This window comes from Urocitellus parryii, chromosome 6 (genome assembly GCF_045843805.1).
Source record: "Urocitellus parryii isolate mUroPar1 chromosome 6, mUroPar1.hap1, whole genome shotgun sequence".
In the NCBI taxonomy this organism is placed as follows: domain Eukaryota; kingdom Metazoa; phylum Chordata; class Mammalia; order Rodentia; family Sciuridae; genus Urocitellus; species Urocitellus parryii.
In genome coordinates, this window is record NC_135536.1 from 28287294 (window position 1) to 28314121 (window position 26828).

General features: G+C 36.1%; 2 protein-coding genes across 14 annotated transcripts in view; both read right to left on the reverse strand.

Moving 5' to 3' along the window:
- Positions 1-7162, reverse strand: part of Znf410 (zinc finger protein 410) — a 39777-nt gene extending 32615 nt beyond the window's left edge. For 6 of the 9 annotated variants that reach the window (XR_003301884.2, XM_077799675.1, XM_026401237.2 and 3 more), the window contains exons 1-4: positions 7094-7162; positions 4033-4068; positions 2895-2952; positions 1635-1770 (exon numbers count right to left, since the gene is read on the reverse strand). Coding sequence is in view for 8 of the 9 variants with exons in the window: in XM_077799675.1 (XP_077655801.1) it covers positions 1635-1770; positions 2895-2952; positions 4033-4043 (205 nt within the window). In the remaining variant the exon portion in view is untranslated. Of the gene's footprint in view, positions 1-1634; positions 1771-2894; positions 3078-4032; positions 4069-7093 lie in introns of all 9 variants that reach the window. The other 3 variants (XM_026401194.2, XM_026401201.2, XM_026401207.2) reach the window with 3 other exon arrangements.
- Positions 7163-8379: 1217 nt separating this feature from the next.
- The window catches only part of Ptgr2 (prostaglandin reductase 2), a 42645-nt gene continuing 24196 nt past the window's right edge, over positions 8380-26828 (reverse strand). For 3 of the 5 annotated variants that reach the window (XM_026401841.2, XM_026401850.2, XM_026401858.2), the window contains exons 4-10: positions 21250-21441; positions 15671-15841; positions 14609-14818; positions 13685-13806; positions 12245-12332; positions 11436-11475; positions 8380-9766 (exon numbers count right to left, since the gene is read on the reverse strand). In XM_026401841.2, coding sequence (XP_026257626.1) covers positions 9690-9766; positions 11436-11475; positions 12245-12332; positions 13685-13806; positions 14609-14818; positions 15671-15841; positions 21250-21441 — 900 coding nt within the window. In that variant the 3' untranslated portion in view covers positions 8380-9689. The remainder of the gene's footprint in view (positions 9767-11435; positions 11476-12244; positions 12333-13684; positions 13807-14608; positions 14819-15670; positions 15842-21249; positions 21442-26828) is intronic. The other 2 variants (XM_026401866.2, XM_026401875.2) reach the window with 2 other exon arrangements.

Consider the following 26828-nt stretch of genomic DNA (forward strand, 5'->3'; position numbering starts at 1 on the left):
TTCGATCCTCAGCACCACATAAAAATAAATTAATTAATTAAATAAAGTTATTAAAAAAAAGTGGACAATATGTCCATTTTCATTAGGCTTTGGCTTTGGCACAATAACGTGAATGTACTTACACACAAAGATAAAAATCTTAAAAGTTCATAGTAGTTCTGTTTGTCATATTACAACATTAAGTAATAAATATTCATCAACAAGTGGCATGGATAAGGAGTTGTGGTATACTTTATATAACAATACCATACAGCAATGTAACTAAACAAACCATAGCTACACACAATAAGGATAAACTTCACAAATATAAAGTAAAGGAAGGAAGGTACAAAAACATACAGATCATATGATTCCATTCATTTAAGGTCCAAAACTAATTAAGATTATACCACATTGCTTAGAGATATATAAATGGGTGGGTAAATTTGGAAAACAAAGAAATGATTATCACAAAAGTGAGGACACTGGCATTCTTACAAAAGTATGTTGTTATCTTTATAGGGGAAAAGCCTAAGTAGGAGCCAGGCAATGGCACACTCCTGTAATTTCATGGACTCAAAAGAGGCTGAGGCAGGAGGATCCCAAGCTCAAGGCCAACCATAGCAAATTAGAGCCACTCTATCTAGAAAAAAAGGGAATGAAGTTCACTGGTAGACTGTGTCCAATCCCTAATATTGCAAGGGGAAAAAAAAAAAAAATCGAAGAATACCACCAAAGGACATTAACTAGAAGAGTTTTTAACAAACTACTTAAGTTGTCAAACAAGCTAATGTTTACTCCCCCTGATAAAATACTAACACTCCAAATTTTAAAACAAAGATCAGAGTATAAGGAATTTACTACATCCAAAAATAATATTCTCCTTGCCAATAATCAATTGACTCCCATCCAAACCTTATCTCCCTGCCTGTGCTCAGCATTCTATTTCCTCTTACTTCTCCTGAAGCATCCTCACCAACATCTTACTATTTCTTTCTGTCTCAGTTTCTCTAACTGGCTCTTTTTTTTTTCAGCATAAAACAACCCCCAAATATCTCAGATCTAAAAACAAAAACAAACAAACAAAACCCCTAATTTCCACCTACCTTGCCTTTTTCCTTCTCGTAGCAGAACAGTCTTGAGAAAATACCACTAGTTACTTCCCCAATTATGCTGGACTTACTTTGCATTGATACCTCAATCTACAGCCACTTGGTTTTCTACCCACTTCACTCTGCGGACAACCAAGTTCAGTGATGGATTCTTTTTAGACTATCTTCTCTGGGCCCCTTAGGAGCATTTGATATTGACTTCCCTTGTGTTCCACACTTCTACTCTATATTGATATTCATCCTACTTCAATACCCTACTATACCCCTTACCACCTGTTCAGATTCTTTTGTCTTATCCTATTCCTTCAACAGGGAGTTCCAGAGTTCTGCCTTGACCTTTTTTTTTCCCCCGCCACTGTCACACTGAATCATGATAGCAGCCATTCCTGTGGCTTAAACAACTGATACACTTATGACTTTCATGGTTACTTTTTCTCTATGACCAGTCAATTGTAAAGTCAGTTATCCATTCCATCAGGTACCATAGAGTAAGCTAAGCTCTTGGGACTTCTTTATCCTATCTCTGGTGATCTTTGTTTTTACCTGATAACATTAGCCGACTGCATTCTGAGGCCTCGGTCACCGGAAGTAGGGATAAGCAAGTAATGTCTTTAGCTTCTGATTCTACTAGTCCCTGTCCCAATGGGATGGAGGTATTCTGAACAAACTGTACCAGGAGCTGAGGGGGGAAAAAAGGCAACACTAAGATACAGAGGTTATTAGGAATGGATCTAAACCTCTGAGTTTATGAAAAGGTAATGATGAAGTCTTGACTGCACTAGGTTTAGACATTCAAAGAAAAACTAGTTTGTTATTTCATCAATGTTCATTGTTCTAGTTTATTTATATAACTAAACCAACCCCATCACTTTCCAAATAGAAAATATTAAAATAATTTTAAAATGAAGGACTACTTAAAAAAAAAAAAAATCAACCACACTACACTGATTACATCTTACAAAGCATTTTTCTGTGTACATTTAACCTTCACATTAAATTGGCTAGGACTGAATATGTATTTTACAAAGAAGAATCAAGATGAGGACATTAGTGTCTTATCTAAGATCACATGACTAGCTAGCAGTGCCAATCTTCGAACTTAAGTAATCAGATTCACTAAAATTAAAGTGAGAAAAATGAATGAAAATAAAATGCTTGTTTTTATTAAATACATTTATTAAAAATATAATGCTTAGCCAGACATGGTGATGCATTTCTGTAAATCCAGCTGAGGCAGGAAAATTAAAAATTAGAGGCCAGCCTGGAAAATTTAGAGCTAACAATGTGGCTCAGTGGTAGAGCACTTGCCTAGCATGTGTGAGGCTGTCAGTTTAAGACCAAGTACCACACATACACACAAACCAAAGAAAAAGATACCCAATGTGTTCAGAAATAAAATATTTTCTGATATATACAAAATTAATACAAGAATGGTTTGTGGTAGAAAATATTTATATACATATACACATACACATTACTTATGTTACATGGCATACTCTCGCCATATATTTATATATAAAATATTTTGTCATTATATAACTATCCAAATAATTTTACACTTCCATAAACAACGACCAAAAAAAAAAAATCACAAAAAACAAAAAAATTTTGAGAAAATACTTAGTAATGAAAAAATAATAAATTAATACTTACAATCAAATCTATTTGGGTTCACAAAACCTAAAATATTTAATATTTACTATCAGGTCTTTATAGAAAAAGTTTACTGATCCCTGGACTAATAATGATGAACTCTGAAATACAACCCACCAAAAGAAAAGGAAACAAGCTGAGTAGGCTCACCTCTGGTTTGGATTCTAACTCATCTGATAACATTGATTCAGCTTCCAAAATCCTGTAGCTGTTTAGGGAACAGGTTCAAAATTAATTCAGAGTCAATGACACCTTCCCGTTATGCTCATGTTCCTTTAGGAAACACTATGCTCTTTCTGTAAGATGCTGAACTAAGTTGGTAATCAATTTATCCTAAAATAGGGATAAAAAAGAGAGAGAGAGCATTAAGAACAGTGAGAAAATACCGCTAAATAAGTAAAATATCCAAAAATCATAACAAACAAAGAATTCAGCTCCAATCCCTTGTTTTAAAATAGAACAAGTGAACTAGGTGTCAAAACCCAAAATGATGTTTATGTTTCTACTTCTAAAATCAATTCTAAGGAAAGAACTTAATTACAGAAAAAGCTAGAGCCGGGCACAGTGGCACATACTTGTAATTCCAGCTACTTAGGAGGTTAAGGCAGGAGGAATCATAAGTTAGAGAACAACCTCGGCAACTTAGTTGGACCCCGTTTCCAAAAAAAAAAAGGGATTGGGGTATAGTTTAGTAATGATGCATTCCCAGGTTCAATCTCCAGGGGGAAAAAAGAGGAAAAAACTCAAAGATGTTCACAAATATGTGACAAACTGGAAGCAACATGTAAACACACATATATATCCAACAATTAAGGAATTGTTGATTAAGTATGGCACCATCACTTCAAAATAAGGTTATGAAGACACTGCGGCAACAAAGAAAAGTTATTACATTAAATTATAAAAATAGGGCTGAGGTGTGGCTCAGTGGTAGAGCGCTGGCCTAGCATGTGTGAGGCACTGGGTTCAATTCTCAGCACCACATATAAAATAATAAATAAAGATCCATCAACAACTAAAAAATATTGTTAAAAAATAAATAAACTATAAAAATAAAATGATTATATTTGCATTTTTAAAACTAGTTATGATAGGCACAGAACAAAGTCAAAGGAAATTCACACAGCTATGATAGTAGTTAATATTGTATGGTAGGTTGGTGTGACTTATTTTTCTTTTCTTGATTTTCCAAGTTTTCTAAAATGTAATTATATTGTATTGATAATTTTTAAAAATACATTAAAAAATAGTCAAAAGTGGAGGTGTAGCTCAGAAGTAGAGCACTTACCTAGCATTCATGAAGCCCTGGGATCAATCTACAGTACTGCACAGGAAAAAAAAAATGACAAAATTTGAATAGTGTTTCCCAGATATAGTGTTCTTGGGACCCTGATGCAGCTGTTTTCTCCCTGTAATCTAAATTCTTTCTTTCTTCTTCTCCCCCCACCCCCACCTTTTCTTTCATTTTTGGGCTAGGGATTAAATCCCAAGGCCTTGTGTATACTACGCACACAATCAACCACTGAGTTACTCCCCCAGCCCAAAATTCTTACTTTCTTACAGCTTAATTTTTCCCCTAGGATCTGTCATGTGAGTCCTTTATTTGTTGCCAAAATTGGGAACACTGTGTAATCATACATATAAAATGTACCTAGGATGAAGTTTTCCATTAATACCAGGGTTGGCTAAATAGTTACAATAAGACAGACTTTACAAAAAGGACATTTAGAAGTAATGGAATAAATATTTATTGTTTGTTGGTTTCTTCTCCCTCTTTCCAGCTGTCTGAGATTCTCATTTTTCATTGTAAAGAAATAACAATTTACAAGATATAATGAAAACAATCCTTTTAAGTTTTTCACCTGAAGTATTATAAATCCCTGACTTTTCTATCCACATACATTTTTTTTCACTCAAGCATTACAACAACATAATAATTTATCCATTCATCTTTTTAGGAAGAAAGGAATTAAGGCTCAATAAATCACTTGCCCAAGTTATTAAGCTGCAAAGCCAGGACTCCTACCCACAGAGCAGGTTGGCATAAATAGTTGAATGAATAGTGATTACATCTCTCTAATTTGTAAGGCCAAAGAATTCCTTTACCGAAATTCCAGCTCTCTCTCAACAAGCCAAGAAATTACCAGATATTTGTTTAGGTTATCCTTAAAGTTCCTCCAACTTTGAGATTCCATGATTGTAAAATCTCCAAGAAACCATACAACTATTTACTAACCTTTATATGTTAACAATGATATTTTTTAGTGTTTTTAATCTAATAATAAAACTTAAAAATTAACAAAAACATTTCCTGAAACAACTGGATATCCATATCATAACTGAGTATTACCCTACAATTTTGATGGCCAAGTTAATGGTTTGTATGTGTACTGTATGATAAAATAGAGAAAAGAAGGCACTAGAATAGGCAAGCTGGATTCAAAATAATCACTACAAGAGTACCTTATCAGGTGTACTAGGTTAACCTCTTCTTTAACACAGAACTTACTAAGTATATTAGCTGGTAGTATAGTGACAAATATGCAATTACATTTGTTTCTATTCCCAATTCCAATACCCATTTAACAAATTTCAAAAACTGTAATGCAAATCTTTTAAGAAAATAAGTTTCACTGAGAGTTCACAGAATACACAACTCACCCATTTTAAAGAGTACTATTAGATTGTCTTTGTCTTTAGTATATTCACAGTTGTGTAACCATACCACAAATTTACATTTTGATCACCCAAAAAGATACCCTGAAGTCACTTCCCATTTTCAAATTGTCTTTACTATGAGTTTAAAGGGATTCCATACAAGCATTCCTATAAGCAGATAGTAAGTACTGAATAAATATTTGTATATGAATGAATGACCTTTCTTCTGAACTCCAAATCTTCATTTCTAACTGCTTGCTGGGTATTTCTATATATAATTCCAACAGCATCTCAAACCTAACAATGTACAAAATCCAGATTATCATCTCCCCTAAACTTGTTCTTCCTGTTATTAACTATTTCAATTATTGCCCAATTTTCTTCCCACTCAACCGCAAATTCTAGATCTTTAATAATAATCTCACATTCTCTATATTTAAATAATCCCAGTAATTCTGAGTCCCCCAAATTTATTCCTACTGCAATGCCTTATTTAGGTCTCTAGTCTCTTTCAACTACACTATTAAATAGGCTTCTACCTGGTCACCTGGCCTTTAAAATTCCCCTTTCCAACCCATGTTTATGCAACCAATCCAGTTATCCTTCCAAAACACAAAAATGCTTATGTCAACCCCCTTACTCAGTCGTATGCCTCAAAATAATGGTCAAACTCTAAGGGTAAATCTCTCCATTTAGAGATAACCTCCCCGCCGCCCGCCAAAGCTAGAGACTGAAATTCACCCACCCCCACCCCAAAATTTGACATCTACTTGAATGCAAAGCTTAAACTAGAACTCAAATCTGACAGACAGCAAGTTTAGTTGCCTTTTATTCTACCTCACACTAAGATAATACAAAGAGGAATTTCTCACAGCCTAAACAACACCAAAAAAGCTGCTTTATTTTAAAGTATTTCTTTTATTCTCTTTGCAAATATGCTGTGTTGACCCTGTTGCAAAGTGAGGCGTATATACGACTTCTTAATCCCCAAGTTAATAATATTTAGCTTCCAAATGGTAACTAAGTCCTTTTCAGAGCCTCACGAGCAAGTTGAATAAACTTTAATAAACTATTGAGATTCTCTTGAGAAATGTCAGAGGATAAGTTCAACCAGCAAAACGCACACCGCTGTAAGTCAACAGCCAGCCTACGTGCCCGCCTGAACTCACATACGAAAGAGAAACCGGAGGCCCAGCCCCTCCTGTCCACAGGCGACCCTAATCAGACACAGAAAGTAAATGGACGTAGGAAAGGAGAGGGTAGCTCTGGACAGAAACATTCGGGGTAGAATCCCCTTGGCACACCTTTCCCCCATCACAAAGGCCTAAATCTAAGGCCCCAAGGTCCGCGGGCAGGCCCCGGGTGAGGGTGCAGTCCGGGAGCCCCCGCTCCAAGAACTCGCTGACTCCGGTTTTCTCGGGACTGTCTTGTTCCCATGCCCCTGCCTCTAAACGGAAGCAAAGAACCCAAAACATCACCCCCCAAACCGCGAGGGGAAGGGCCGAGGCCGCAGGGCTTCCGACCGTCCACTTCTAGGATCGCCAGATCCGGGAGGGGTGTCCAGGGAGGAGAGTTTCCCTGTCCGCTCCAGGGGCGAACTCGGCCCCAGGCCTCTAGGAGCCTGTAGGGGCTCCCTCTCGTCGGGGACTACCGAGCCAAGCGAGTGCCGCCAGTCCCAAGCCGAAGCTTACCTTTCCGTCCCGGACAGGTTGCCGGCAGTCAATCGGTCCCGAATTCCGTCCACACAGAGTATCTTCCGGCTCCCGCCGGAAGCAGCTCCAGCGCGGGACAGGAAGTTTGGCCGCTCCCCGCCCCCGGCGCACACACGCCCACCCGTTTGGCTAGGAGCCGCGCTGCTGCCAGCCTTCCGAGGGCAGCAGATGAGGCTGACCCGGCTCCCAGCACAGGGCTAAGCTTCCAGCGGCGAAAGCCCAGCCCCTGGTTTCCCATTCTCTCTGGCCTTCAGGGCTCCTAGATCCGCGAAGCCCTAAAACCAGGTCAGTGTATTCTAGCCATGACGTCACTGCCAACCCGCAGCTATGGAGGAGTTCTTCCCCCGCCAGCTAAGGATCTACAATAGAGGGAAACGAGAAGATTGCTCCCTAAGCATTTGCCAAAGCTCTCAGTGAAGAGGACCTTGAATCTTGTAGAAGGGAACTTGTAGAATGAAGTTCTGCTGTGCATATGGGACGGGGTATGAATTGAGTCTCCTGTAGAATTTTTTTAGAGATTGTTAATTTCCCTATAAATGTTTTTAGTATGTAAAGAGCCCTTGGGTGTCCTGATTGGATGTCACCACTTTATTAGAACTTTGATTTGACTGACTTCTTAACATTACTAATTTTTTGAATATTCACTGCCATGCGGAAGAATAAAAAACAACTAAAATAGTGACTGTGGAAATAAAGGAGTTCTCTTTAAAAAGGCATTTCAAGGTAAAAGATAAACCAGGCACATATAAGTGGGTGAATGATATCTTTAGGCACACAATGTTCCAAGGAAATATAATTCCTCTTTTTGGATAAGCAGAGTTTGAAGTACCAACGGGATATTTACTTGAAGGTAAAGATCCAAAGCTCAAGAAGTCAGGAAAAGAAGTGTAGATTTGGGAGCTTTCAGCATACAGAGAAGAGATAAAACCCCTCAGAAAAGAAAATGGTAGAGGAAAAATATATAAAAGAAGAGAAGGCCACTGAAGTTCACTGGAGTGAGTGATTACCAACACAATTTGAATCTACTTTTACTAATTTCACGTTCAAAAATACATTGGCAGCAGCCCAGCTACCCGATAAAGCTTAGGCAGGTGGAACCCAAGTTGGAGAGCTGCCTCTGCAATTTAGACCTCATCTCAGACAAAATAAAAAGGGCTGGGGATGTAGCTCAATGGTAAAGCACCCAAGGTTCAATTCCCAGTTAAATGTGTGTGTGTGTACACACTGGCAGTGTGTAAAACAGGTTACCATAAACCACACAGAAAAACATCTTCAATTTTATTGTTTCAAAGGGTTGGATACAATTAATAAAACAAACTTACTTAGAGGTACATCAATAGGTTTTGAACATTCATGATTACAACCATTGGTTAATTTTCCCAGTCAGTCCTGTTGTTTTCTGAAGCCGTCTTTGTTTTGATTTTGGTTTTTTTAGGTGTTCTTGTGCTGGAGACTGACCTCAAGGTCAAGCAGAGTTGTGCTACTCAGTTACACCCCCAAACCTCCTTGTTTAGTTATCTGAAATTCCCAGTAAGTTTATATCTACTTGCTCTCTAATCTTGACAACTATTTGACAATATGTGCACACTAAACTAAGATTAACATATGCTTTTATCAATATATAAATTGGGTTTTTAGGGCTGGGGATGTGGCTCAAGTGGGTTCGATCCTCAGCACCACATACAAACAAAGATGCTGTGTTCGCCGAAAATAATAATAATAAACTTTAAAATTCTCTCTTAAAAGAATAAAATAAATTGGGTTTTTAGGCAGTATAGTGAATTATTTGGCAAAACATTAATAGATAATCCTTTGGATTAAATCTTCTGGGTCTCTCAAACCGACGGACTTCAGCCATTTATTTTCTCATATCACTCCCAACCCCAAACCTCTGTTTTCCTTTTGCAAAAACTGTTCCACAAGCTCTGAATCACACCCAACCAACCCTACCCTGCAGTCCTTACATACATATCATACCATTAAGTCCTGTTTTCACCTACAATATGGAAAGGCCATTCCAATCCTGTTCTTATTCCAAGTTTCAGTTTAAGAATCATGTGAAGTTTTTTTTTTTCCAGTCCAACAAATGTTTACTACATGCCTCTTATTTCAAATAGAATATTTATTCTATTTTAAATTAATAGACGTTATTAATTTTTAAAAATTTATAAATTTGATGCATTATCAGTTGCATCAAATCTCCAGTAGCTTCAGAATGTCTGACACAATTATGTCATACATGTTTTAACAAAAGAAAAATGGATCATTTTAATTTCAGTATTGTTTTAGGTAATGTTAGATGTAGAGTGCACACATGATATTAAGATATAGAAAAGAGTTAAGTTACGTAAGAAAATATTCTTCTGATCACATTCAAATCAAGAGCTATCTGTACTTTTTTTTTTACAATACCTTTATTTTATTTTTATGTGGTGATCAGGATTGAACCCAGTGCTTCACACATGTGAGTCATGTGCTCCACCACAGCTCCCTGTACTTTAAAAAAAAAAAATTATCTTAAAAATCTTTGTGTAAGGTGGAAAGAAATATGTGTGATTTTTCTTGAAGATGACCATTATAGAGAAATATCTTTTGAAATACAAACTATCTGTTTTCCGATATTACCCCCTGTCATCATGGACTGGAATGCAGCTGGAAAGAAAAAAAAATTGATTATCTGAAAAGATAAATGTTACCATGAAACTTGTTTATCAAGAGGTCAGAAATATAAAATTAGTTTGAATAACTTCTTCCAGGATTGTAATATTAAGCACAGAAGGAAACTGTCATGAAAAGAAAGGTCAAGTAGAAGTTAAAGAAAAACTAACCCAACTAACTGTTATTATACCTAAACTGAGTTTACATCAATGTTTAATGTATACAGAGTCTAAAGATTGGTGGAAAATAAATATGGGAATTAATTATCAGCAAAAACAATTTTTAAATAACTGTCAAAAAGTTTAGAATTGTAATCAAAAAGTTTTATTAAATAAATAAATACAGTACACATTTCTTATGCCAAATGAGTGGGTTTTATGTTTAGTATACATTAACAAAATGTATTAAAAAATTTTTCTGAAAAAGGAAAACATCAGTTCGATTTAACCCTTTTCAGTTAAATGAACAAATCAGAATCTTTTTTTTTTTTTAATTTGTCGTTGTTGTTGATGTATTTTTATGTGGTGCTGAGGATCAAACCCAGTGCCTCCCACGTGCAAGGCAGGTGCTCTACCACTGAGCTATAGCCCCAGCCCTAAATGAGAATATCTTAAATCTATGTATAGTGGGCAAAAGTTAAATATTGACAATTTGCTTAATATAAACTGCCCCAGAAGCAGCTAATCTGAAAAAGTAACCTAAAGCCTAAGTAATTTTCACAATCCTTACATTTTTTATAAACTATTTGAGATGTGATAACAATACCTCTTAAATACCACTAAGTTGAACTCACATAGATCTTGATTACAATACTTATGAAAACCTAGAGTATGGTTTTGCAGGGAAGAAATAAATGATTAAAAAAGGAGGGGCTGAGGTTGTGGCTCAGTAGTAGAGTGCTTATGTGTGAGGCACTGGGTTCGATTCTCAGCACCACATATAAATAAATAAAGGCCCATTGACAACTAAAAGAAATATTTTAAATAAATAAAGAAAAAACAACAGGTATGGTGGTGCACACCTGTGATCCCAGTGACTCAGGAGGCTGATGCAGTAAGATCACAAGTTAGAGGCCAGCCGTAGCATCTTAGTGAGATCCTCATCAATTTAGTGAGACCTTGTCTCAAAATAAAAAATAAAAAGGGTTGGTGATATAGCTCTGTGGGAAAGTACCCCTGAGTTCAATCCCCAATATTAAAATAAAAAAAAAAAACAGGCAAAGTGGTATATGCCTATAATCCCAGCTACTCTGGAGACCAAAGCAGGAGGATCTCAAGTTTGAGGCTAGCCTGGGTAACTTAGTGAGACCTTGTCCCAACAGAAAAAAATGAAAATAGCTGGGGATGTGGCTCTGTGATAAGAGTGCCTCTGGGTTCAATTCTCAATACAGTAAAAAAGAAAGAAAAAAATCTGGTCTGGGGATGTAGCTCAGTGATGTAGGACTTGCCTAGCAGGCATAAGACCCTGATCCCTAGCTTTGTCAAAAAAAGAAAGAGAAGGAAAACAACCAACCAAAACACAGTTAATATTGATTCAGCCTAGCAAAACTAAAAATTAAGGAAAAAAAGAAAAGGGGGAGGAGACACCTGAGAAGCAGCATTAAAAGAAAAAAGAATATTTTTGCTGAGCACATGTATATAATAAATAAATACATTCCTCTTACCTCCCATGTTTTCCAATCCATTTATCACAGTCTCCTTGATCTGTAAATTAAAATAGTAGTTTTAGTATTCTTTAAAAAAATTATTTTGTAATAATGGGGATAAGCCCTTTTTATTTTGAGTTGGTCTTGCTAAGTTGCTGAGGCTGGCCTTGATTACAGTTCTCCTGCCTCAGCCTCCTAAGTAGCTGAGATAAATTATAAGTACCCGCCACTGTACCCAGCTATATATCCTCTTTTCAAAATATATATACACACACACTCATAACTGCCAATCATTTGTGGATTTCAAGAACATTAAGAGAACAAGGTCAGGACCTCTGAATCCCAAATTAAAAATTTCTGATTTTCAGCCAACAACTAAGAAAGACATCAGAGTATCCATGGAGAGTAGGTGAGGACACTAGGATGTGCTTATATGACTTTCTTGGAAAGGAGTCTCCAATACATGGTAGAATTCCATAAATATTTTGAATATTACTAATTTATATTTTGGGAAAATTGTTGATTTTGTAATATAATCCACAGAAAGTGAAACAGTAAATTTTATATAAAGTTAATAATAAGAGGGTTTCTTCAGTTAGGAGTTTACAATCATCAGCAAGGTAAAGATATTTAGTATACATTTCTTTTGTAGGAATTTTTTATAATGAAACAAACATGGTTGAGGTTAGGTGCAGTGGTGCATGCCATAATCCCAGCTTTTGGTATGCAAGATAAAGGAAAAAATGTTTGCTATAATATAATTTAAATAATACAAAAGTATATCAAGTAGCAGGAAGAATTATAATGATAAAAAATAGAAGTACTACCTTTAGCTTTCCTTCTTTAAACCACTGACTCAGTTGTAGAATGCCAGGCTCAAATTTATCCTTATAATTTAACACCATAAATCTTTCCCTATAGGGGAGAAGAAAAGGATAATGATCAGAGAACAAGACAGGAGTGAGAGTTCAAGATGAAACCATTCCAGAACTCTAGTAAATCTGTTAATCCTTAAAATATTGGAATTAATCACACTTAGTTTGGTCAGACATAATTTTAGGTGTATTTACAAATGTAAGTATACTAAACTTCTACTGTTTATGTCTGCCCAGCATCTACAACTCCATTTAGCAACAGTTCTGTGATTTTTTTCTTTGTAGATATCTTCCTTTCCCCATCCTCTCTTGATTTAACCCAGCTCAGTCAAATCCAGTAAGTATGAGTTTTCAAGGAGCTAATTAACCAAAACCTAAATATTAAACTAGCTTAAAAATAGAGAGCATTAATTTCAAGGATATATAAAGAATTCAAAAAACTCCAAAAAAACCCCAAATAACCCAATCAATAAATGGGCTAATGAACTGAACAGACACTTCACAGAAGAAGAAATACAATCAATTGACAAATATATGAAAAAATGTTTAATATCTCTACCAATTAGAAAAACGAAAATCAAAACTACTCTAAGATTTCATCTCACTCCAGTCAGAATGGCAACTATCAAGAATACAAGTAACAATAAATGTTGGCAAGGATGTGGGGAAAAAGGCATACTCATACATTGCTGGGATTGGAAATTGGTGTAATCATTATGGAAAGCAGTATGGAGATTCCTCAGAAAACTTGGTATGGAACCACCATTTGACCTACCTATCCCACTCCTCAGTTTATACCTAAAGGACTTAAAATCAGCCTACTACGTTGATAAAGCCACATCAATGTTTATAGTGGCTCAACACACAATAGCTAAACTATGTAACCAACATAGGTGTCCTTCAACAGATGAATGGATAAAGAAAATGTGGTATACATATGTAATGGAATATTATTCAGCCTTAAAGAAGAATAAAATTATGGCATTTCCCGGTAAATGGATGTAACTGGAGAATATCATGCTAAGTGAAATAAGCCAGTCCCCCCAAAACAAAGGCAGAATGTTTTCTTTGATATGCACATGCTAATTCCCAATAAAGGGTGGACTAGGTAGAGGGAGTGAAGGGAGGGGAGGGGTTTGGGTATAGGAAGGATAGTAGAATGTATTTGATATTATTACCTATGTACATATATGACTACATGACCAGAGATTCTACATCATGCACAACCAGAAGAATGAGAAATTATACTCCATTTATGTAAAAATATACATATATATTATATATATATGAATTTTATTTATTAAGGAAAAACTATATTGAATAACAATTTATTTCATATACATTCCCCCTTGAATCTGAATCTGGTAATAAGGGCAAAGACAGAGGACATACCTTGTGATGTTTCTTTCCTTCTGGATTGCCTCTATCACAGGGGGCAGTGGAGGAGGATATGGCACATCTTTATTGTACTGAGAAATTTGACCGCACAGGATGATGTGGCTGTTCTGATTCATCTGCACAGAAAAATTTTTGATGGTTACCTCCTTAGACACCTTTCCTGTTCATTGATTTTACGTTTGCCTAAATGAAAACCTGCTTGACCACTATATTTAATCTTCTACTGCCAATTTAGTTTGCTTTGAAGATTTACATATTATATGTATTTAAAAGTTTTAATTAGCTAGCAACAAATTCACCCCAAAGGAATATAAAGGCAAATGAAAAATTTTTTATTTTTTATTAGCTACACATGACATTACAATGATCTTGGCAAAATTTCTTAATCAGCAAAAGAATTATATTAGTTGTCATTGTCACTACATTTATTAGTAGCAGTATTGTATTTCTTTGCATTTAAATAATGTAACCTAAGCTGCAAATAATGGACTATGCATTGTTGATAGCTCATGTTGATACTTCACAACATTTTTAATAAAGAAAATCGTAAATACCCAAATTTATGAAAACCTATTTCCTCAAAGTTAGGGGGATGACTGTGACTTGGTCAATGGCAAGTTAGAGGTCAGAACTTCACAATTTCATTTAACAAATACAACTGTAATTTTTCACAAAAATTAATTTAAGGTGAAAATATAATACTGCTAGACAAGAACTGAATCAGATGAATCACAGTAAATCTGTTAGCATATGAAAGGAGATATCAGCAAGCTCTCATATCACTTAAATAAGGATCATCACATTTGTCACAGTAAACCCTACAATTTTATGAAGTTTTTTTCCCCCTCAGTATCACATAAAAAAATCACAACAAATAAAATGCAGTATTCAACTTTGTAACATAAATTGGCAAACAACCTGACTTATCACTGTATCGCTGATGTCACCACCAACATTATCAAAGTAAACGTCCACTCCAGCTGGGCATGATTCTCGGAGTTGTTCTGCCACATTCCCTTTTTTATAATTAATTGCAGCATCAAAGCCCAGTTCTGAGGTCAAAATGAGGCATTTCTCTTGTGTTCCACAAATTCCCACCACTCTGGAACAGCCCAGCAAATGGCCAATCTAGGAGGAATATTTTGAAAATTAAATGGTTTTATATTATTATGTTTATTGTAAAAAGGTGAAAGTATACAAGATATTTTAAGTTTATGAGAGAGTTCATCACAATTGAGGTTAGATTACACTGCTTTTAACAAAAAGAAACTAATAGAACTGAGGGCAGAAAATGTCATCTTTTAAAAAAAATAAATTGAATAAAATCAATCTCAGTTTAAAATTCACAGTTTAAATCTGATTTTATAAATGGAATACTCAGACTTAAAACATCACTACCCTACAATTCAATATTTTTCAGGCCTGTGAGGAACTAAAAATCACACCTAAAATAAAATATTTTGTCTTAATGGTTTCCTATAAAACAATGAACTTAACAGAATTCTATCAAAAGATTTATTTTATTTCTTGTACTCAATATACGTTTTCTTACCTGAGGTTTTTTTAAATATCAGTTTTTTTGTTTTTGTTTTTTTTGGTACCAATGATTGAACCTAGGGCCTATTATATAATTTTTTTAGCATGAGCTCTGCCACTGAGCTACACCCTCAGCCCCTCATTTATCTTTAGTTTGTGAAATTCCAGGGGGGTCTCTATGATTCTTATCCTTGCATGGATGACAGCAATCCTCTAGCATTTACCATATCTATTCTTGGTTAATAAAGATTGAGACAAAAACCTACAATATACATCATATTGTTGTTAAGAGAGTTTAGTGGGTAATAACATCATTTCTACCAAAAATGTGTGAAATAATCATTTAAATTTGTTCACATTCATATTTTAAATTATATACATATATCCAGAAGTTTGATTATGACAACTTTTTTAAAAAAGTTAAATAATTCTCAGAACATTTACCTGCCCAGCCAAGGATCCACAGGCACCTGCTGCTCCACTGACAACCATTGTCTGATTAGATCCAGGAGTTACATGACCTTTTTCCTGTACTCCAATTAAGGAAGTCAAGCCAGGCATACCTATAGCTCCAAGAAAATATGAAAGATGTCCATCTACAAGTTGTGGGTCAACCTAAAATAAAGTATATAGCATTTTAACATAATATTAGAAATTCCTGTTTTAAGACAAAGTAGAGATTGTTATGTAATAAATTGTGTGCCCCCGCCTATGTAACTGTATCAAAGATAAGGCCTTTAAGATGCTATGTAAGGTTAAATGAGATTACAAAACTGGGACTCTAAACCAGACATGGTGGCGCATGCCTATAATCCCTAAGGTTTAGGAGGCTGCTGTAGGAGAATCTGGAGTTCAAAGCCCACCTCAGCAGAAGCACAGAAGCTCCATTAGACTCTGTCTCTAAATAAAATACAAAATAGGGCTGGGGATGTGGCTTAGTGGTCCAGTACCCCTGAGTTCAATCCCCAGTACACCACCCTCAAAAAAAAAAAAAAAAAAAAAAAGAATGGGACTCTAATCCAATAGGATCTGTGCCCTTAGAATAAACGTAAGAAATACAACCACTGCCTACCCCAGAAAAAGACCACTAGAGGACACAGTAAGAAGTTATCTACCTGCAAGCCAGAAATGAAAATTTCCAGAAACTTGATCTTGGATTTCTAGTCTCCAGAACAGAACATTAATCTCTGTTGTTTAAAGCCACCAACCTAGAGTATTTTATTGTGGCAGTCCAAGCAAACTAATAATTTCAGTATGGTTTCTGAATTTAGCCAGACCCAATTTAGCCAGACCCTGCCTCAAACTATTCTTCAGTCTTGCTAAAATTCTATAATATATTTGTAAAGAGTTGGGAAAAAAACTAAAATTCTCTATTAAAATTTTTTTTAAAAACCCTTTTTGACCAATCAAAGCCAACCCAAGCAACAAAGCAAGACACCCACTTCAACAACAACAAAAATAAACCTCAAACTCCAACTATTTTTTTCTTTCCTTTTTTTTTTTTTTGTGTGTGTGTATGTGCGTATGTGTATGGTACTGGGGATTGAACCCAGGAATATTCTGCTACCAAGCTACACTCTCAGTTCTTCTTATTTGAGACAAGGTCTTCCTAAATTTCACAGGTGCTAGGATTACAGGCATATGCCATGGTGCTTGGCTATAATAATTTTCACTACTGATGGTTAATATGTACCATAAAAATGTAAGGAAGGAGACTGGGGTGCAGCTTAGTGATGGAGCACAAGTGCAAGTCCCTGAGTTTAATCCCTAGCACCAAAACCCCAAAAAAGGAAGACATGATACAATTTCTTTTAGTTTAATTACAGAAAATAAATTGAGCCTATTTCATTTTGGTGTTTTATGCTTATATGCTGACTAGGTGCTACCAATAATTATATTGCTCTTTTTCTGTCTATATTCTTATCTATAAAATTAGAGGGAATTGGAACAATATACACAAAGACTCTCTACAATGCAGGTTTATGACAATTTTTAAATATATATGTATGTTAGTTATACATGGACATGATACCTTTATTTATTTATTTGTTTGCTTGTTTATTTATTTATTTATTTATATGTTGTGCTCAGGATCAAACTCAATGCCTCACATGTGCTAGGCAAGTGCTCTACCACTGCACTACAACCCCAGCCTTTATGATAATTTTTAAGGAATGGATAATTTTGGTAAAAATTTACGAACCACTAATAACCTTAGCTTATTTGTAGTTCAATTATGATGAATAAAATGTGCTGGGCAATACCATGCTTATAATGCTGGCTCTTTGGGAGGCTGAAGCAGGATGATCACAAGTTCAAAGCCAGCCTGGGCAATTTAGCCAGACCCTGCCTCAAAAGAAAAAATAAAAAAGGATGCTCAGTGGAAGGGTACCTGCCTAGCATGCGTAATACCCCAGGAATGAGAGAGATGAGGCCTGCAATACATAGGAATGTCTATAGTACACAGAAATAGTTCATGTATGCAATAGTGATTTACTGATAAAGTCAGTATCAAAACACTGTGAGATAAATTTGTGTTCAGCAAATACTATTTTTCTTTCCCTTCTAAATTACTCTTCTTCATTTCCAATACCTATTCCCAAAGCATTTGCAAGCTGCCCTCAACTGCTCAATTTCCACTACAGCACTCTGAGAAAAAGAGTTTCTTTACACCTCACATGGAAACCTACTGACAGCATAGTTTTTTTTTTTCTCCAACACTATAGAGTTCTCACCAGCTATGCAACCTATCATTTGATTCATTTCAATTCTGACACTATGTACTTGGCATTATGTTGGATTCCAGAAGTTATAGTTTTAGTACCATAAAACTGCTCCCACTCCAAAAGCCAATTTCAGGGCCAAGTCTGCTAAACCTTTTTTTTTTTTTTTTTTTTTTTTTTATGGTATTGGAGATTGAATCCAGGGGTGCTATACCACTGAGCTACATCCTTAGCTCTTTTTATTTTTAACTTTGAGACAGGGTCTCACTAAATTGCTAAAATTGGCCTAGAACTTATGATTATTCTGCCTCAGCTTCCAAAGCAACTAGAATTATAGGCAGCACCACTGTGCTCTGCAAATTCCAAGATTTTTGAGATCATTTAGTCAGGAACTGGGGATAAAAGCCAAATATACTTATTATAACATAAGCATATTGATAGGCTGAATATTCCTTTTTATTTCCTACTAAGAAATTTCTAGTTAGATCTATTGTATTAGAACCATTAAGATTACAAATAATTGTGTAAAGTCACTCATGTAGCACTTATATCTTAGCCTCTTTTAATTTAACCTAAAATGAGATAGAAATTTATGGACAGAGAACACTGAGACTCTAAAGGAAAAATATCCCTATTACATACAGAACAAACAACTTGTAGACAACTCATAAGCTGGACAAAAAAAAAAAAATAAGGGACAGAAAAGGACCAGAAGATAAGGATGCACTAAACAGCTCATAAATTACTTTGTAACTTTCCAATTCCCTGTAGTTTTCTGGAATGTAGCAAAATGAGAATAGGAAGGCAATAGACAAGAGAACATTAACCTAGTGTGGCTAGAGGCTAACATTTGATTGCTCTGGGCCAATCACCTAACTACCTGAGATGCTGCTGTTTAGCTGAAGCCTACACATCAGACCCCCTAATGAGAAAACACAATCTTACTCAGTATTTCCCAATCCTGAGGAAGTCCAGCCCCTTGGGATCATACATATTGCACATAATTAGGTACTATAATAAAAGCCTGACCTCAAGTCCTGGTAGTGCATCTCACTTTTTAGATTGCCCACACTCTGCTTTAAGAATATATATGCTCCCATTATAATAAATCTTTCACTCTGCTACTCATACCTGATAGGGCCTTAAATTATTTTCTGTGATATGGTCAAGAACCTTTTTTGGATAATGATGTCCATCACAATCCACAAACCTCAAAGTCCAAGTAGAGGTCTCTACCTCTGGAAAGACCTCCTTGGACTTCCACATGGGGACAAAATGGGTGATAGACTCACATTTCAAAAACAGTTTATTTAGGAATAACAAGGGACTGCAATCCAGGATGTGCATGCATGTGCATATCTAGTGAGGCAAAGGAAGGCAAGAATTTTTAAAGGTAAAATGAAGAAGTGACATTAGTTGTTTTGAAACAATTATTCTTCATTACAAGGATTAATAAGGGTGGCATCAGTCCATTACCAGAACAGGAAGTTGATAGGTAAGCAAGATGGTTGTTTTGAGGGCCTATCCTTCATGGATTTCCAGCTCCATTTGTTAGGATTTCACATAAGTGATTCCATTTTAGTATTAGAAACTTTCACACACTGGTTAAGAATTTGTAATAACAATCCAGGTGCAGTGACCACTCCTGAAATGCCAGCTATTCAGGAGGCTGAGGCAGAAGGATCTAGACTAGTCTGGGCAACTTAGTAAGACACTGTCTCAAATTTATTTTTAATTTTTAAAAAGTGGGGGCTGGGCAATATGGAAAGCAGTATGGAGATTCCTTGGAAAACTGGGAATGGAACCACCATTTGACCCAGCTCTCCCTCTCCTCAGTCTACACCCAACGGACTTAAAAACAGCATACTACAGGGACACAGCCACATCAGTGTTTATAGCAGCACAATTCACAATAGCTAAACTGTGGAACCAACCTAAATGCCCTTCAGTTGATGAATGGATTAAAAATGTGGCATATATATACACAATGGAATATTACTCAACAATAAAAGAGAATAAAATCATGTATGGCATTTGCAGGTAAATGGATGCAGTTGGAGAAGATAATGCTATGTGAAGTTAGCCAATCCCAAAAAAACAAATGGCAAATGTTTTCTCTGATATAAGGTGACTGACTCATAGTGGGGTAGGGAGAGGGAGTATGGGAGGAACAGACGAACTCTCGATAGGGCAGAGTGGTGGGAGGGCAGGGGAGGGGGCAGGGGGTTAGCAATGATGGTAGAATGTGATGGACATCATTATCCAAAGTACATCTATGAAGACATGAATTGGTGTGAACATACTTTATATACCAACAGAGAGATGAAAAATTGTGTATATGTGTAATAAGAATTGTGGGGCTGGGGTTGTGGCTCAGTAGAGTGCTAGGCAAGCACGTGAGAGACCCTGGGTTCGATCCTCAGCACCACATAAAAATAAATAAACAAAATAAAGATATTGTGTAGAATTAAAAATAAATACTAAAAAAAAGAATTTTGATGCATTCCACTGTCATGTATTTAAAAAATAAAAGCAGTTAAAAAAAAAAAAGTGGGGCTGGGGATGTAGATCAGTGATAGAACACTTGTCTAATATCCACAAGGCCCTAGGTTCAATCCCCAGTCAGTGGGAAAAAATAAAAAAGAAAAAAATATTTGTAATAATAAAAAATATTTGAATATTATAAAGCTTCTTACAAAACTTTTATAATATTTATCTTATTATCATAACGTTCACTTATGATAACTATTACTTTCATTTTGCCCATGAGGAGACTGAAATATAAAGACATAAAGTTCCTTGATAACGGATAAATTATGCTGAATTACATGAAGCTACATTTTTGTAGTCAAAACAAATATTGATAATCTCACAAGTTTTAGCCTAAAAGTGAACTGAAATCAAGATTTCTGATGTGAAATGGAATATCAATCATAAAGCAAGTGTGTTTCATAGGTGGCTATTTCTCAGGAAACTTCAAAGTATATAATTATAGGAGGACTTTTAATTCTTAATATAAAATATTTTTGATGCTTAGAGCTCAGGTTTTATATTATATATATAATTTGAGAAATAAATATGGAAAATTACAACATTCTCTGTTAATCTACGAATTGTCACATATAGTCCCAGCCAACAGTGGAAAAGGAATAAAAGCTGTCCACAACTGGCAGTAAGCTAAAAGAAAAAAAATGTACGCTTTTATTTTTTACCTGATAACAAATGAAACTGAATAACAAATGTAGAAAATGAGCATTATTGGGAGGGAGGGGGATCAGATATTTTTATTCTATACATCACCTTTTCAAGGCTATTTCCATCCAGAATAGCCTTGGTTTGCCAGGGCCAATAGAAAGAAGTCACAAAGTCACCTTTAGTCAAATTTGTATGCTTGCTTAATTCTATAATTCCAACACCTCCGCCATCCACCACCTGAGACAGCTGCCAAGGTGCTATATAATCAGTACCAGTGTCTTCATTCATCCTACAACGCTGAAAAAAAGAAGGCACTAATTAAGATAATTCTGTTAAATAATACTGAGCCAGAGTTTACTAATTTACCCAATGACTAAAGGTATGTGATAAGTAATATTTAATAAAGTGTTAGTCAAATAAATAAAAATAATATGTATTAATTTTCCCTTCATTTTGGTTATTTTTTATTTTGAAAAAAATGTACTTCTTCAATACACATAAGAGTGTAATTAAAAAGGTTTTTAAGTATGTTCTAAAAATAGATCATAATAATCAAAACAGCATGGCACTTGCATCTAAAAGACAGGTACACTGACAAATGGAACAGAATACAGAGTCCAGAAAGAAATCCATGCATTATGCATACACGACTAGTGTAACTGCACATTCATGTACAATCACAAGAATGAGAAGTTATACTCTATGTATGAATAATCTGTCAAAATATATTCTATTGTCATATACAACTAAAAAGAACAAATAATTTTTTTTAAATCCATGCATTTACAATTGATTTGGGGAGGGGGGTACTGGGAATTGAATGCAAGGGCACTTTACCACTGAGCTATATCCTCAGTCCTTTTTATTTTTTAATTTGAGACAGGATTTCACTAAGTTACTGAGGCTGGCCTCAAACTTGTGATTCTCCTGTCTCAGCCTCCTGAGTCACTGGGATTATAGGCATGTGCTACCATGAATGCCTGGCTATAATTGATTTTTGACAAAAATGCCAACAACACACAACGGGAAAAATAATACTTCAATAAATGATATTGGAGAAAATGAAAAATCCACATGCAGAAGAATGAAATTAGACTTACCCTATATACAAAAATCAATTCAAAACGGATTTTAAAATTAAGCGTAAGATGTGAAACAAGCCAAGCATGATGGCACATACCTGTAATCTCAGCTACTTGGAGGCTGAGGCCAGAGGATACCCAAGTTTGAGGCCAGCCTCAGCAACTGAGTGACACCTGTCTCAAAATAAAAAAACTGGGGGTGGGGGTGCTGGGGGTTGTGGCTCAGCAGTAGAACACTCACCTAGCACGTGTGAGATGCTGGGTTTGATCCTCAGCACCACATAATAAATAAATAAAATTAGATTGTGGTGTTAAATGTGAAACTCTATAAATGATACTAAAAATCATTGACAAATGAAACTGAATAACAAATGTAGAAAATGAGCATTATTGGGAGGTGTACACTTTTAATACTTTAAGTGTGATATGTCAATTGTATTTCAATAAAACTTTAAAAAATTAAGGAAATTTAAGTAGTAGTACACGCATTGTGGTAGCAAAAGTAATACAAAATACTGTTTTGATTCTTTCAATGGACTATGGCATTTTAGATACACTTAAATGTTACCAATGATTTTTTTAAACTGTTTACTTTGTATGGAAGCAAACTAGCAACATATGTGTAACATTGTCCCCTCTTTTGGGAAGTGTCCTTGGCAAAGTTACTTTAGCTTCCCTTCCTTTGCCTGTACTAAATTCTAAAGAAAATCCACACCTAAATGATTAAGATGTTGCCTGCTAAATAATTTTTCTTTGGATTTATAAAACCCAAAACATCTGGTTAACTTCAGATTATATTGGAATATGGAACTTTCCTCCTTATTCTTTAGTTTGGTGCATCAACTAACACAAAGCAGGTACATTTGCAGTAAGGTTAAGCCTGCTGTTTATCTAAAGAAACTAGACCCAGTAAGTCAAGGTTGTTTTATTTGTTTGGTTGGCTGGTTTTGGTTTTGGTTTTGTCAAGGGTGATTTTGATGTTCTGGCCAAAGTAGGGCAGTGGGGGGTGGGGGTGGGGGCCAGTGAGCAAACACACACCCTTGTTGATAAAGACCCCACCCAACATGCAGTATTCATGTACATTATCCCACTTTTCCTCCCTCTTTCCCCATAAGTCCTTTTGTGTACTTGAGTTCCCTAAGATCTTTTTTGTGGGGATAGGATAGGTCCGCCCACTTTCATGGTGCTAGCTTTTGAGTACACCTGATTTCTTTCCCACCAAATCTGAGCTCCCATGTACTGGCTTTTGAGTGTCAAGCAGATGGACTTGGGCATGACTTGGGCATGATAACATATACAGACCATAAACTCTTCATTTCTTTTGGCCTAGCAATTCTGCCTCCTCCACACAAATAACCTAAAAGAAACAATTTGTATCAAATTGTTTCTAACAACTTCAGACCAGGCACTTTTCCAACATTATGTTCACCATCCTCATATGGATGGCCTTTTAATCCACAAGGGATGAAATCTTACAGTGGGACCACATTCTGTCACAGTGGGGGTAAAAACTCCTCTGGCAAGCAGTTAAGATTCTTCCTCTTTGTGGCTCACTGTCTCTCAACTGAAGTATATAATGAGGCCCACAGTGTGGCCAGGAGATGGAAAATATGGAAGGCTGCTTGAATAAGGGGCCCCATGTGGTATAGTTCAGTTCATTAGGGGAAAAGACCAAATACAGAATTCACACAGAAGTCTCTATACAATAAAACATACTTCTGCTTGCATGCTACCTCTTATGTATTTCTGGAAAACAGGTACAATAATCATAGGACACTGGTTAGACAAAGGGCCTGACACGGCTAATAGAAAAATTTGAGGGAAAAACAGTGTTTATCCTACTCTCACTTGCTGACTAGATAGGTCAGGAGATTAAGACATTAGCACTGGGCCCCATAAAGGATTCTCTAAAGATCAATCCGTGAAATTAATCTGTAGAAACATTCCAAACATTTCAGCCAACTCCTTTATCCACTAGTGTAGGAAAAAGGGAGCAGGATGGACCTGAGTGAAAGCTACACATTCAGGGACTAAAAAGACACAATCAGAAGGTCATGAGCATTTTTCTAATACCTGGTTAACACAGATAGTGATCAACGTCTCTACCTAGTAGCTATATAAGTCCCTAGACTAGTACACTTCAGTGGCAACCTGCTATGGTCTGGGTTCCCCTCTCACCTGGCGAGAGCTTTTTCTTTTCTTCTCATGTGACTAAATAAATTCTACTCTTTCACTCTCATTCTCTGTTGTCCATAGATTTCATTCTTCAAATTCACAAGACAAGAACCTGGAAAGAAGTTGCCGGCAGGTCGCTAGGGTCTGGGGTCTGCAATACTAAGCTGGCGCAGCCTGCTATGGAGAGCTGTAACACAGCCAGATCCCATTAATGATGCTGAAAACTCCAGCCCTGTCTGCTGAGACCAGCCACTGACACTGGTGGGCACCTGCTGCTGTGAAAAACTGTGCCTCTGCCACAGAGGACTATGACCCCACCTGCAATTGCAGCAACAGAGACAGAGAATCTGGTGTCATCTCTAACTCCAGTTTCATTACTACTGTAAGCAACATCTAATACCATACAATTTCCCCACCTAATAACTAAGCAGTCTACAGGGGCATCATCTAGGTGTCTTAATTCAATTTAATTCTGATATTATCTAGCTGGAAACAGTGTCAGGTCCCATAATTTAAGGGCTCAGTCCCACAAAACTGCTCCACACTTCAGATACCAATCTCAGGCCTTAGATTGTGGTCTAGGCCTCTGATCAACCAGCTGTAAGTCAGGGTTCCAACAACTTTCTCCTTGGATTTGATTAATTTTCTAAAGTGGTTCACAGAATTCATAGAAAAACTTCATTTGCATTTACCCGTTTATTATAAATGTTATTATACAGAACAGCTTAATGAAAGAGATACATGAGCCAAGGCATATGGGAAGTGGAATATAGCACTTCCATGCCCTCTCTGAATGTGCTACCATCCAAGAATTCCACATGTTCAGCTATGTGGAAGCTCCCTAAACCTAGGCCTTTTGGGTTTTTATGCACATTTCACTGTATAAGCATGACTGACTAAATCATTAGCCAATGACGATCAACTTAATATTCAGCTCTGGGCAGTCCTCTTCAAGGAGGTTGGGAGGTGGAAATAAAAGTTTCAAACCTCTAATCATGGGTCTGGGGTTGTAGCTCAGTGGTAGAACACCTGCCTCATATGCATGAGGCACTGGGTATGATCCTTAGCACCACATAAAAATAAATAAATAAATATATTAGGTCCACCTGCAACTAAAAAAATATATTAAAAAAAAAAAACCTCTAATCATATGGTTGGTTCTTCTGGCAACTAGCCTCAACCCTAAGACTATCCAGGAGCTGCCCCAGGCATCAAAATATGTATTAACATACAAAAAGACACATTGCTTTGGAAATTCCAAGGGTTTTAGGAGTTATGTACTAGTAAACTGAGAGGAAGATCAAGTATCTCAATATAAATCACAATATCACTCAAGTAATTAATTATAGGTAAAAAACAAGTCAATACAATAGAACATCATGCAGCCAACAAAATAACCACATCTGAACTAGTTTTTAATATGGAGATGTGCATATACAGTCACTTAAACATATAAAAGCAAAGCCAAGTGTGCTACTACATGACTATAGTTCCAGGTACTTGGGAGGCTGAGGGGAGGAGGTCTGGAGTCCAAAATTTCTAGCCAGCCTGCTCAACATAGGGAAAGTCTGCCTTGAAAAGAGCGGTGGAGAAAGAGAGATTAGGGCTTGTGATACGGCTCAGTGACAAGACACTTGCCTAGCATGCATAAGGCCCTGTGTGTGATCTTCAGTTTTGAGGAGGGAATAAAAAAGGAATACGAAAACAAAATTGTGTGTGTTTGTGTATGTCTTCACGTAAAATACTGTATACACAAGGTGATTAAAATTAACCATAAATTTGAGCCAGGTGCAGAGGCACAAATCTATAACCTAGGATGAAGCAGAATTCCTTGCATTCAGGAATTCGGGCCAGCTCTGGTAACATATCAAGATTGTGTCTCTTTAAAACATAAATACCAGTAAAAACCTGTAATCCCGGCTACTTGAGAAGCTGAGGCAGGAGAATACCAAGTTCAAGGGCAACTTAGCAAGACTCTGTCTCAAAATAAAAAGGGCTAGGGATATAGCTGTGAGGTAGAACATTCCTAGGTTTAATCCCCAGTACCACAAAAATAAATAAAATAAAATGAAGCTAATAATTGTAAACTAGGAAATCACCTAAAATCTCCATGACTTAATGTTCATTAGGTTCCTTCTTTCCTTTTAAAGTTCTTTTAAGGACTAATGCTCTAACTGTATCTAGTGAAAGATTTCAAAGTGATTTTCTTCCTTCTTTTCTGCAATTAATACTTAATAAGCACCATGGTAGTCACTGAGATACTGTGATAAACAAGGCCTTTGTTTTCATAAGCTTACTTTTTATTAGAGAAGACAGACATCTAATAAACACACAATATAAAATAGAGGATAAACCAAACTGAGGGTTTAAGGTGATTTACAACAAATAAAGTCCCCTTAAAACAGGTATCTAGGAAATAACAGGGTT